At 50.1% G+C, this 12,959-nt stretch overlaps 1 protein-coding gene across 1 annotated transcript in view; it reads right to left on the reverse strand.

Moving 5' to 3' along the window:
• Positions 1-12,959, reverse strand: part of TM9SF4 (transmembrane 9 superfamily member 4) — a 22,200-nt gene continuing 9,241 nt past the window's right edge. The window contains 19 exon segments of the mRNA XM_075571756.1: positions 1-1,518; positions 1,609-1,698; positions 2,713-2,832; positions 3,499-3,562; positions 3,945-4,120; positions 4,225-4,308; positions 4,577-4,652; positions 4,766-4,847; positions 5,205-5,337; positions 5,467-5,537; positions 5,619-5,730; positions 7,155-7,273; positions 7,542-7,589; positions 7,592-7,664; positions 8,168-8,272; positions 8,274-8,295; positions 8,493-8,661; positions 9,632-9,731; positions 11,992-12,105. Of these exon segments, the coding sequence (XP_075427871.1) occupies positions 1,369-1,518; positions 1,609-1,698; positions 2,713-2,832; positions 3,499-3,562; positions 3,945-4,120; positions 4,225-4,308; positions 4,577-4,652; positions 4,766-4,847; positions 5,205-5,337; positions 5,467-5,537; positions 5,619-5,730; positions 7,155-7,273; positions 7,542-7,589; positions 7,592-7,664; positions 8,168-8,272; positions 8,274-8,295; positions 8,493-8,661; positions 9,632-9,731; positions 11,992-12,105 (1,908 nt within the window). The 3' untranslated portion in view covers positions 1-1,368.

Raw genomic sequence — 12,959 nt, forward strand, 5'->3', positions numbered from 1 at the left:
TAGACACCAGAAGTGGAAGGTTTATTTACAAAAAGGACACAAGGATACAGTAAAAAAAAAACAAATCATGAACTATTTCTGTATGAATCCATTTCATTTTAAATTTAGATATTTTATTTCGTATTAATAAAATGTGCAGACTAAGTCTAGACTGGTCCCAAAGACTTAACAAAAATGATTACGCTTTCAATCTTATGTCACGAAGATTTGTGGTGCACATGGATATTGTTTGAGAAACAACCCTTTGTATGACTGCTGTTCTCTCAGAGGATGGACCCTTCCTTGCTGTTAAAGCGGGATTAAAACAAGCAAATTTGGTTAACCGATCATGTTGAGAGAACACTGAAATCATACTTCCCCTCTGCAAACAGGCACTTGTTTGCAGTTCTTGGCAAATAATTTAGTGTCAAACTCGAGTGTAAATGCTTCTCCGAACTGAATAGATGGCACCAACTGTGGCACAACTTACACTATGTTGGCAATCTACACATCCTCAGTACCCATCTAAAAAAACCATACCCAGGACCTGCATGGCCAGATCCACGTAATAAGTGAAGGGAAGACCAATGTTCACCCGTGTTATCCCAATGCATAAAGGATCGGAACAGGCAGGGGTGTTACCGCTGCTGAGTATCTCTTACGTTTGGCTGCAGATCATGGCATGTTCAAGAGCCGGGGTGGCCAACTCCAGTCCTCAAGCAGCGCCAACCGGTCAGGTTTCCAGGATATCCCTGCTTCAGCACAGGTGATGCAGTCGAAGGCTGAGCCGCCTGTGCTGAAGCAGAGATATCCCAAAAACCTGACCCGTTGTTGGCCCTTGGCCCTTGGAGACGCCCAACCCCTGCTAAAGGAGGTAGCTCACTGCTGTGTGTGCTGCCAGTGGATACAGCGCAGCAAGAAATCCAGATACCTGCAGCCAAAGGTGGAGCTCAGATTCTACCTGCGCTAACTCCGTTAGGCCCACAGACGCCAGTCCCATCCCTTCTCACACTGCAGCACCAGCCATGCAATCCCCAAAGGTCAAAGTGCTTCCGCTGCCACAAACCCCCTCCTGAAACTCTCATTTATCATTTACCGACAGTAATAATTTAAGAGGGTGGGGGGGTGGGGGGGGAAAGTCCATATAAACGGGATTCATTGACAAAAAAAAAAAAAGTAAAACCCGGACTTAAATTGGAATACCAAAGGTTAAAATTCAGTTAGATATAACTCCACGAGCGCCCCTCCCCCCTCCATGGACACAGTACCAAACATTACATTCTGGATGAAGATGATGGTTTGATTTGTTACTTCTCCCTGATGTTGGCGTCTTGGCGGAGGAGACGTCACTCTGCCCTTGTGCTGGATTCCCTGCAGAGAACTGGCTGGTCAGTCTATTTTCACCGCCGCGTAGATCTTGCGGATAAACATGTAGGCGGCGTAGAACCCGATGGTGCCCGTGAGGAGCCAGAACGATAAGACCATGAGCGCCGTGTAGCCGAAGTACAGGAGGGAGGGGATGAACTCCACGATGTCCAGCTGCAAACCAAAACGAGAGCCGGAATGAAGAACGCGCCAGGCAAAATACGCGGCACGAGTCTGAAGTGACCATTGCGCGCGGACCCGTACCTTAGTCACAAAGTAAAAGATGGCGTAAATGAGCACGTAGAAAGCAGATCCCCCGGACACGAGGAAGGTCCTCCACCACCAGCGGTAATCCTGCAAGGTGAGCGAGGAGCATAGAGAGCTGGTCACTTCTCAATGTCAAAACACACGGACGGTGATCGCAGCAAACATGCAGTAACCAGGACTGAGGCACTGCTGCAAGCAGCACTCAACACAGGATCAGAGCAGTACAAAAGATAAGAGTGGTTAGAACTTCACTGTTGGCTCAGTAACAGCATTTAACATCCCCCCATCTTAATGCCAGTTACATAAAGTCTCCACAAATAGTCACCTGTCAGCACGGTAGCACACAAGCGCGCACTATATTACACACCTAAGGCATTCAGGAGTTTGTCAGCCAAGTATAATTATCTCTAGAGTCTGACGATCCCCATGCTCCATTTTATCTGCGCTGTGGCATACATTGGTGATTTATTAATTATTTTACACGTTGATCCCTGACAAAGTCTCCACAAATAGTCACCTGTCAGCACATCACAGGTGCGCGTGTGTGTGCACATCACAGGCGCGCGTGTGTGTGTGTGCACATCACAGGCGCGCGTGTGTGTGTGTGCACATCACAGGCGCGTGTGTGTGTGTGTGCACATCACAGGCGCGTGTGTGTGTGTGTGTGTGCACATCACAGGCGCGTGTGTGTGTGTGTGTGTGTGCACATCACAGGCGCGCGTGTGTGTGTGCACATCACAGGCGCGCATGTGTGTGTGTGTGTGTGTGCGCGCACATCACAGGCTGTGTGTGTGTATGTATGTATAGAGAGAGTGCGCGCATACATACAAAAAAAAAAAAATCAAAATATCACTTGTGAGCACATTCTCATGTCTCAGGCTGGTTTGCCATTATCTCTTAGCATAGCGTTTCCATTGCAGCTAGGGATTCAGGGAAATGACATGCAAATGAGCACAGTGTCACCTTTTGCTTCAAATCCATAGGGATAAGTTTATGGCTTGGAACATTACACAGCTTTTCAGCACAGCGCGGGGGAATGAATTGCATAGCCAATTAACATACCTCACAGACAGCTGTAAAAATATGCATCCATGCACCTACCTCCGCACACAGCTGGAAATACACCATGACAATGCTGATTTGGGAACAACACACCACAAGGATGATGAATACCAGGAACAGGAATCCAAACAGATAGTAGAACTGATTCTCCCATATGGCCTGCACAAAAACAACACGTGTTTCCAGAGAGGAATCAGGTCATGTGGCCCAACCTGCGCCATAGTTACATAGCAGATGAGGATGAAGAGAGACACTTATCAAGTTCGCCCTATGCTAAATTTAGACGACAGACACTTTATCCTATATCCGTACTTACAGTATATTGATACAGAGGAAGCAAACACAAAACCCCAGTGACACATCATCTAATGATATCTCATAAGGGGAAAAACAAATTGCTTCTCGACTCCAAATATTGGCAATCGGATTACTCCCTGGATCAACATCCTTCCCATGTTTACTTATTTGGTATATCCCTGTATACCTTTCCTTTCTAAAGAGATGTCCAACCTTTTTTTGAACATATCTATTGTATCTGCCATTACAGTCTCCATGGGTAATGAATCACACACTGTAACTGCCCTTACTGTAAAGAACCCTTTCCTATGTTGCTGGTGAAACCTCCTTTCCTCCAACCTTAAGGGATGCCCCCCGAGTCCTTTGTACTGCCCGTGGGATGAATAGTTATTTTGGAAGCTCCTCGTATTGTCCCTGAATATATTTGTTATATAGTTATCATATCCCCTCTTAGACGCCTCTTTTCTAAAGTAAACAAATCTAAATTTAGCTAGCCTATTAATAAAATATAACCATTCTACATCTTACACTGAAAACGAAGAACAACTCAATGAACATGGCTCCAAACGGCAGGATCCCAGCCATAAGAATCCTAAAGGGGGAAACAGACAGGAACCATGAAAATGCCATGCATAGAACATATAAACAAACATCTATACGGGGGCAGGCAGATCGAGAGATTGAAAAGGAGCCAATGGACAAATAGGACATGTAGCAGGATATCAGTGCATGTAGAGAATAGCTGCATACTGGAGTCAGTATAAATACAGCACTAAAACAAAAAAAGGCGAAACTGGTGGGCATCAATATCCATGTAACGAAGCAGAACTGAACAAGGTATATTAAAGATCATTATACCCAGTCCAACACACATTACCACACCTGGTTTTAGGGGACAACCCCCTGTTCGCATGAAGAGGTGCAGCTCCCAGCCTCACGGTCTACATGTTATTCAAGGGTCAGAGACTACTCACCCAACAAATCTCTTCATGTACCAGCGCTGCTCTGGGATTTGCCGTGGGATCTGGTTTGTGCGCACTGGGTTATCGTACGGCTGCTTGCGGAAGCCAAAGTAATAACCGAGGTACACCAAGGGTAGCGAGATCCCAAACCACATGCACAGCAAGGCCACCATGGTGGGGAACGGGACCTGGAGCCACGGGGAGACAGCAGATGGTCACCAATGCCCGTCACATGGAGCGATGCCATTCTGCCGATGACCACCTTCCCCCCCTGCGTTAAACCGAAACTCACCGCTCCCGACGAATGCTTCCCCCAGATGAAACAGTTCAGCACAAAGCAGATTCCAAATACGACTCCGGGGTAAAGAGTCGCAGTCTGAAATCAGATAACATCTCACTAACACAAACAGCAGAGAGGACCCCGTCCTATCCCCATAACAAAAGGGGTAGCATTAACTCAGAGGAGAGACCGAAAAAGTATGAGAAGACTGCTGGGCAGACGTAACATGGCAGAAATCAACGTTGGTTCCCCATTATTCGAGCATTGCACTTGAATCTATGATATGTAACCCATCTGTCACAGGATATCTTATCTCAGCCTAATCAACCACAGGACCTAGTTACACGTGTGCAAGATCACTCACGCAAAAAGCTCCTTTACGCCACCGGTGGCCCTTCAGAGTTCGATAAAGGCGACCAGCAAAGAACCCACCGAAGACCCTGAGGGGACAAGACAACCAGAATTATGCAGCCTATGGGAGCCGAGCACAGAGAGAGGGGCAAGGAGAAAAGCTGGGGTCCAGGGGTCAACACAAAGTTAGAGGTGGTCTTACCCCATGAACATGAAGAGGAAGCAGGCTGTGGTCATCAGGGCTCCTCTGCTGGATGGTGACAGCATCCCAAGCATGGCCACAACTGGGAGTGAAGGAGAAGATAGGAGCGCTCACAATTACAGTGCAGAGCTGCCACGAGTGCTCAGAAAGCCCCAGCGAGTTGGGGGTATAGCAGATCCTGGGAAGAAAGAAGAAGGCGCTCCAGAGGTCTTGGCAAAAAATGTTTTGGTAGTGCAAAATCAAAATGACAAAAGGTCCACACTAGGACTGAAACGTTGATCCTTGTACTTCTGCACAACTAAAACATGTTTTTGCCACGCCCACTGGTGCGCCATCTTCTTCCCTGGATCCACAACTAGAGTGGACAGAGGACACGATGTGTTCGCACAGATACTAATGCCCCTTTGCACCCGCCCTTCCTCAGGAATGAGCAACTCACAGATAACGATCAGGATCATGCAGAACAGCTGAATTCCCGAGCCCAGGAGGGAGCTGAGAACCATAGGATACTGGGGAGGCCGGAACACATCTCCGTGCACCAGCTTCCAGCCAGATTCCTCCATAGTGTCCTCCTGTGAAAAGAGCACGAGAGACGGTGAAGCACGTGCTACGATAGAGGGGGGCGAAACACGCGGAAGAGACCGCCAAGGCGCAACAGCCCCGCGAGATAAGAGAAAGTCCCCAGCACTGAGGGTCCCTACTATGTCATCTTCCTTGTTGTAGTTGGCGATGTCCTTCCGCAGCGTTCGGATTATGATCATGCTCAGAATACCTGGGGAGTAAGGACAGACATCGGCAGCGGCTCAGAGCACCCCCACCGGACCCCCCATTAAAAACCGGCACCCCCACTTACCTGACAGGAAAAACACCACAACCACAGAGTTAATAATGGAGAACCAGTGAATCTGCACGTCGCTCATCGTTAGGTAAGTGTCCCAGCGCGAGGCCCACTTAATGTTACTCTCCTGCAGAAAGACCAAAGACCTCTTCTAGCACAGGCTGCATTACCCATACCCTCCTGCTCCCATATCATCACTCCCTCCCCCAGTATAAAGTCAGCATGTCTGTCCCCCTCATCTCCTCCCATGACTTCAACGTCCATTTGTTTACAGACGACATCCAAATCTATTTCTCCTTCCCACTACTCTCCTCCGAACTTTCCCCCCTGTATCTCTGCCTGCCTTTCTGCCAATCCCCCCTGGATGTCCTCCCCCTTGCTACAAATTAACCCAGCTAAGACTGAAGTCCTCTACTTTCCCGCTTCCTCCTATCATCTCTCCCTCCCCTTCTGCTCGCAACCTTGGGAGTCATCTTTGACCCTTCCCTCCTCTTCGTCCATCACTGCCACCTAGCGCTACCACCTATACAACGTAAGAAGAATGTGTCCACTCATTTCTCCTCGGCCAAACTTCTCATCCAATCCCTCATCTTCACATGTCTCGACTACTGTAACTTCCTTCTCCTGTCTCCCCCTCCATACCCCCCCAACAAATTCAAAACATTGCAACCCGTACACTTCTCGATCTACCCCCGCCACCCCTCTCCCAACTCCACTGGCTACCCATCCAACAACGTTCCCTCTTCAAATTCCTCACCCTGGTCTACAGATCTCTCCATGGTCTTGCCGCCCCCCTTACCTTTCGGCACTCATCTCTCGATACATCCCCTTCCAGTCCTCTTCACTCCTTGACTGCCACAACCCTCACTCCCCCCCCCCCCCCCGTGCTTCCTCTCGATTCCAATAATTTTCCGTACTCGCCCCCCTTCACTGGAACAAGCTCCCTCACCACATCCAATCTGCCCCCTCCCGATCTTCAGAAGCAAACTCAAAACTCATCTCTTCTCCATCCCATGATTCCCCTTTAACCTCCTATACCCTCCCCTCCCTCACGCCCATGATCTTCCCCTACCCTCCACCCCTTCCTAAAGTCTCTCCAAATCCCTCCAAAGTCACACACCGATCCAATTGCCTTCACTGTCACCATGCCGCCGACAAGATTAAATCCAGAGACCTGACCCCCAACGCCTGCCCACTAACCAAGCAAGCTCTCAATGCACCTAACCCATAGCCCAATCATAATGCTTACAACCCCTGCCCACCACAATGACATCTCAACAATGACGCTAATCCAGTGTTTCCCAACTCCAGTCCTCCGGGAACTCCAACAGGTCCGGTCTTAAGGATATCCCTGCTCCAGCACAGGTGGCTCAGTCAAAATGACTGAGCCGCTGATTGACCCACCTGTGCTGGAGCAGGGATATCCTTAAGACCTGACGGGGTTCCCCGAGGACTGGAGTTGGGAAACACTGCTCTAATCTATATGTAACCACACCTTTGTTTTACTATATATAAATGCTGGTAGAAATAAATGTCCTCCTGCCGCCTCACCTGCCAGTGCACAGAGTATGTGAAGAGCAGCTTGTTCTCCTTGGAGGGGTCTATCTCCTGGGGCGCAGAGCTGGAGCTCTCTGGGAGGGTGCAGGACCCTTTATCATCCGCTTTCAGATCTGTAGCCAAGAGAAGAGCTCACATAAGCCTGCAAGGGGGCATGTATCCGCTGCAATTTCACCGGGTTAAAGCAGGCACTGCACCGCATTCAATCCACACTAGTGTATGCTCCTCATTAGGTCTTCACAGATCCGCCTCCCACATCATGGCTCCCCCTCGGTGTCCTGTGCCCAAGAACCCTCCCCAGCAGGCTCCCCTCGGAGTGCTGCACCTAACAGAACAGCACCCCTCCCCCCCCCTTCATGTCCCCTCCCCCGGCCCCTTTACCTTCCAATCTGAGGCTCTGGGGGATGACCTCGAACCTCCCTACCCGGACGTCGGCTCCTTGTTGTCCTCCACCTCCTCCCGATGATAATGCAGGTAGAAGGACAGGTGATTGTGCAGGTAGTACTGAAAATCCCCCCCAAAAACAAAAAAAAACACACCAGCCTCTGTTAATCCTCTGACACAACTGGACACATGTACACATCCTGAGCTTTTGTCTCGCACTAAAACACCAACTGTGACTAGGAAGACAAGCAGACAGAGAAGGTCTCGCTTTTACACTCTGGCGTGTGCTAGAGATGGTCCTGAGCCTTGTGTGAACTTTTTCCACTACATTAATTCTTGGAGGTTGGTGCACCACCTGTACTGTTAGGTTTTGGATCAGTTAGTATACCAATTGGTCTCCCTCCCCTGTACGTTTTGTGAAAAGCGATTTGTCAGGATGTGCAGTGACCTAGTGTAGAAGGTCGCGAGCAAAAATCCAAATAGGCGGAGCCTGTTGGTGCCTTCCTGCAACGCCCAGAAAAGCAGAACATGCGCTACAAGTTACGAGCAGCTGACCCCGTTGTGCAATATCCGTCCGCCCCCCCCCCCCTCTTCTACATCACACGGTGGACCAGGTCACTTACCTTGTTGTTGTCCCGGAAACCCAGGCGGTACCCGTGCTCAAACTGCACATCCTTCTCCTTCTTGTCCTCCTCCTCGCGGTTCAAATACTGATCCAGTCTGGTGGCACACAGGCAGGTTGTCCGCTATCCTGTACACAGTGATATGCAGATATATTACCAAGGATCCCCAGGGCACATTCGATACCAGCAGAGAAAGAACTTACGTTGTGAAAAGAACCCCCCCCCCCCAGACTCCTGCGTAAAGAGTTCCAGACACAGGACGAGAGGGAACGAGAAACAGTGATCAGACATTAGCAGCGCGGGGAGGAGGCGGCAGAGAACTCACAGGTGGACGTAATAATCCTCGCGGATACGCTCGGCGACCAGCTTGCTCTCCTCCAGGCTCAGCACCAGCGGTTTGCGGGGAGTGTCGCACAGAACTTCACATTTCTTGTTGCTGTTCATCAGCACCTTGAAGGGAGTGTTAACAATGCGGTCCCCTCGCAGGACCTCACCTAAGGGAGCAAAGTGTGGCACTGTACACACTGCAAGCACGTGACACGATATAGAAGGAATACAGAGAGAATGGGACAGTCTGCGTGGAGTGGGAGTGGGGGAGCTCCTAAGGGAGCAGAAGGTTGCAGCAGAGAGGCAAACCCAAAAATAAAGTCCCACTGAAAACCTACCACTATGCAGTGTATAGCCACAGCCCTCTCCCCCATTGTAACCACAACCCTCTCTCCCCCTCCCCCCATTGTAACTCCAGCCCTCTCCCCTCACATTGCAACCTCAAACCACCCCACAACATAACCCCAGCCCCCCTCCCCACATTTAACCCCAACGCTCCCCCCCCCCACATTTAACCCCAACGCTCCCCCCCCCACATTGTAACCCCAACCCTCTCCCTCACCACTGTAACCCCAGCCATCCACCTCCTTCCCCCCATTGTAACCCCAGCCCTCTCCCTCACCACTGTAACCCCAGCCATCCACCTCCTTCCCCCCATTGTAACCCCAGCCACCCCCCTACTTCCCCCCATTGTAACCACAGCCATCCCCCTCCTTCCCCCATTGTAACCCCAGCCACCCCCCTACTTCCCCCCATTGTAACCCCAGCCACTCCCCTACTTCCCCCATTGTAACCCCAGCCACCCCCTCCTTCCCCCCATTGTAACCCCTTCCATCCCCCCATTTGTACCCCAGCCCCCTCCCCCCTCCATCCCAATTGTAGCTCCAACCCTCCCCTTTGTAACTCCAGCCCCTCCCACATTTTAACCCCAGCCCTCTCCCTTCTCCCCCCCCCCCTCAGTGTAACCCCAGCCCCTCCCCCTTGTAACCCCAGCTCTCTCCTGCCCCTCCCCACATTTTAACCCCAGCATTCCTCTCCCGCCATTGTAACCCAGCCCTCTCCTTCCTTCCTCCTCCCTCTCCCCCCCCCCTCACATTGTAACCCCAGTCTTCCTGTGTCCCCTGGGAGGACTCTTACCCAGATTCTCTGCCTTGTAGGTGATCAGGAGAGGCTGGCAGAACGGCAGCGAGTAATATTCATAGGGCAGCTGTGTACGGGAACTTGTGAGCTTCACAGCCTGGCGCGGAACCAGAAACAATTACCGTGAATAAGGAGCCGCAGGTGACAAGCAGATACAACAAATAAAAAAAATGAATACTTTTCATTACCCAGACAGACTGAAGCAGGAGTGGCCAACTCCAGTCCTCAAGGGCCACCAACAGGTCAGGTTTTCAGGATATCCCTGCTTCAGCACAGGTGGCTCAATCAGTGGCGCAGTCATTATGGCTGCACCACCTGTGCTTTAGCAGAGATATCCTAAAAACCTGACCTGTTGGTGGCCTTTGAGGACTGGGTTGGCCGCCCCTCGATAGGAGCAATGAGATAAGCTTTAGGACTAAAGGAAACAGATGTGTGGGGGCGCTAAAAGACTATTACATGGCACAAGTTATTGAGGAACCGATTCAGGCAGTAGCTGCAAAAGTAAATAAAAGATTTTATCGTGCATTAAACGGGCAATGGTGGAAGGGAAGTAAACATAATGATGCCCCTCTACAAAGCATTAGTAAGACCACACCTTGAATATGGAGTACAATTTTGGGCACAATCATAGAAAAAAACATTATGAAACTAGAGAGTGCAGAGAAGAGCCACCAAATGAATAAAGGGGATGGACAATCTTGATTTATGAGGAGAGGCTAGCTAAATTATATTTATTTACATTAGAAAAGAAGCGTCTAAGAGGGGATATGATAGCTATATACAAATATATTCGGGGACAATACAAGGAGCTTTCAAAAGAACCTGGAACAGGGATTGTATATTTTCTCTGCGTTAAACAGTGCCAGCTCCCCCCAGGGAAGTTACATGTTTTTTCCTGCTCTGAAGCAGCCAGAGCTGTGTATATTGCAACATAGTTGTTACTAGTAATACCCTTTTACACAGCCTCTAGTCCGTTGCCCTGGCAACCAACCAATACTCAGTTTGAGATTGGTTTAGTCCTCTCCCCCTGCCTTATCTGCAGATTGTTATGCCGAAAAGTGTGTTCCCTCTTTTCCAACAAGCAGCCAAAGTGAGTAGACACTTCTTCCACTGCTCCCTCAGAAAGGGAATCCTTTTTGCCTTCCCCTCAGGGAAGCACTTCCACATAGCAGGACACCTTCCTCTCATAAGGCCTCGGGCATGGTGCCTCGGGCCGCGCTGATCCGCGCTCCTGCTCTGCCTCGCCCTGCTCAAACTGGAGCTTTTTTGTGTCCTGGCAAGCAAGGCAGTGAGCGCGCTTTGGGGGCGGGCGGAGGCAATGTCGGGAGCAGAGGCGTGGCGGGAGGCAGGGCTAGTCCCTCGCTCCCATTGGATGTGAGCGGTCACGTGACCGCTCCTTCACGTGACCGCTCCTCCGCTTCCCTGAGCGGCAAATTTTAAATTTGCCTGTCTCTCCTAAATACCCGAGCCTGCTAAAGCCGCGCTGATGACAGATGCAGGGGGTAAGTTCATCTGCTCAGCGCGGCTCACCGTACTATGTCCCAGGCCTAAGGCAATTCTCCTCACAAAAGAAATCTGCTATTACAATCCACATACAAGAACTTTTATATTTCTGTTAACTCCCTCAATAAAGTTGAAGAAAATAGAAGAACTTTGTGTGCTCTAAAAAGGGATTTACTCACATGCTACATATGAGCCTGGGTCCAGAATAGATAATCTGATTTATGAGGAGAGGCTAGCTAAATTAGATTTATTTACAGAAGAAAAGGAGGCTTCTAAGAGGGGATATGATAACTATATACAAATATATTCGGGGAAAATACAAGGAGCTTTCAAAATAACTATTCATCCCAAGGGCGGTACAAAGGAGTCGGGGGCATCCCTTAAGGTTGAAGGAAAGGAGATTTCACCAGCAACAAAGGAAAGGGTTCTTTCCAGTAAGGGCAGTTACAGTGTGGGATTCATTACCCATGGAGACTGTGATGGCAGATACATAGATATGTTCAAAAAAATGTTGGACATCTTTTTAGAAAGGACATCTTTTTAGAAAGGAAAGGTATACAGGGATATACCAAATAAGTAAACATGGGAAGGATGTTGATCCATGGAGTAATCTGATTGCCAATATTTGGAGTTAGGAAGACATTATTTTTTTCCCCTTATGTGATATCATTGGGTGATGTGTCACTGAGTTTTTTTTTGTTTTTTTGTTTGCCTTCCTCTGGAGGAATATATTTTAAGTACAAATACGGTCGTCTACATTTAACATAGGTTGAACTTGATGGACATGTTTGTTCAACCTCATCTACTATGTAACTGTGTAACCTGCATCCTGCCAACCCCACCTAGTTTCCCACCTTAATATCCACAGAAGAATCTTGGTGGAAGTTCCTGGGAGCCACACCAGGCACATAGAAAGAGTTAGTCCTGTGAAGAAGTGACATGAGCAGCAGCAGCCCCACAGACGTCGCCTACAAGAAAAAAAAGGATAAGAAGCAACTCAGGTGAGATGTGGACTAAAAGGTGACCCCTCAGAGGAGCGCCTGCACCTGTTCCCCATTAGAATGCCCTAAACTGTTCAACGACATGCTGCACAAAGCCCCAGTACCCAGACAGCCCTATGTGCGTGGGGTGGGAAGTGGGGTGGGAGATAGCGTCAGCCTCCCACTCAGATATTGGGGGGCACTCAGATACGGGGAGGATAGGGTCAGCCTCTCACTCATATGTGAGGGAAGAGATGGGGTCAGCCTCTCACTCGGGGAGGGAGATCAGCCTTGCACCGAGATACGGGGTGGGGGGAGATCAGCCTCAAAAGATACTGGGAAGATAGGGTCAGCCTCTCACTCTGCTATGGGGGCGGTGGAGATGGGGTCATCCTCTCACTCAGATACTGGGTGGGTAGATGGGGTCAGCCTCTCAACGAGATACAGGAAGGGGCAATTTGCCTCTCCCAGAGATACAGGGGGGGGAGAGAGGGGGGGCTGCATCACAGAGATACGGGGGGGGGGTGTCAGCCTCTCACAGAGATACGGGGGGAGGGGTGTCAGCCTCTCACAGAGAGACGGGGGGAGGGGTGTCAGCCTCTCACAGAGAGACGGGGGGAGGGGTGTCAGCCTCTCAGAGAGACGGGGGGGAGGGGTGTCAGCCTCTCACAGAGAGACGGGGGAGGGGTGTCAGCCTCTCACAGAGAGACGGGGGAGGGGGGTCAGCCTCTCACAGAGAGGACGGGGGGAGGGGTGTCAGCCTCTCACAGAGAGACGGGGGAGGGGTGTCAGCCTCTCACAGAGATACGGGGGGAGGGGGGTGTCAGCCTCTCACAGAGATA

The sequence above is a fragment of the Ascaphus truei genome, chromosome 15 (genome assembly GCF_040206685.1).
Source record: "Ascaphus truei isolate aAscTru1 chromosome 15, aAscTru1.hap1, whole genome shotgun sequence".
In the NCBI taxonomy this organism is placed as follows: domain Eukaryota; kingdom Metazoa; phylum Chordata; class Amphibia; order Anura; family Ascaphidae; genus Ascaphus; species Ascaphus truei.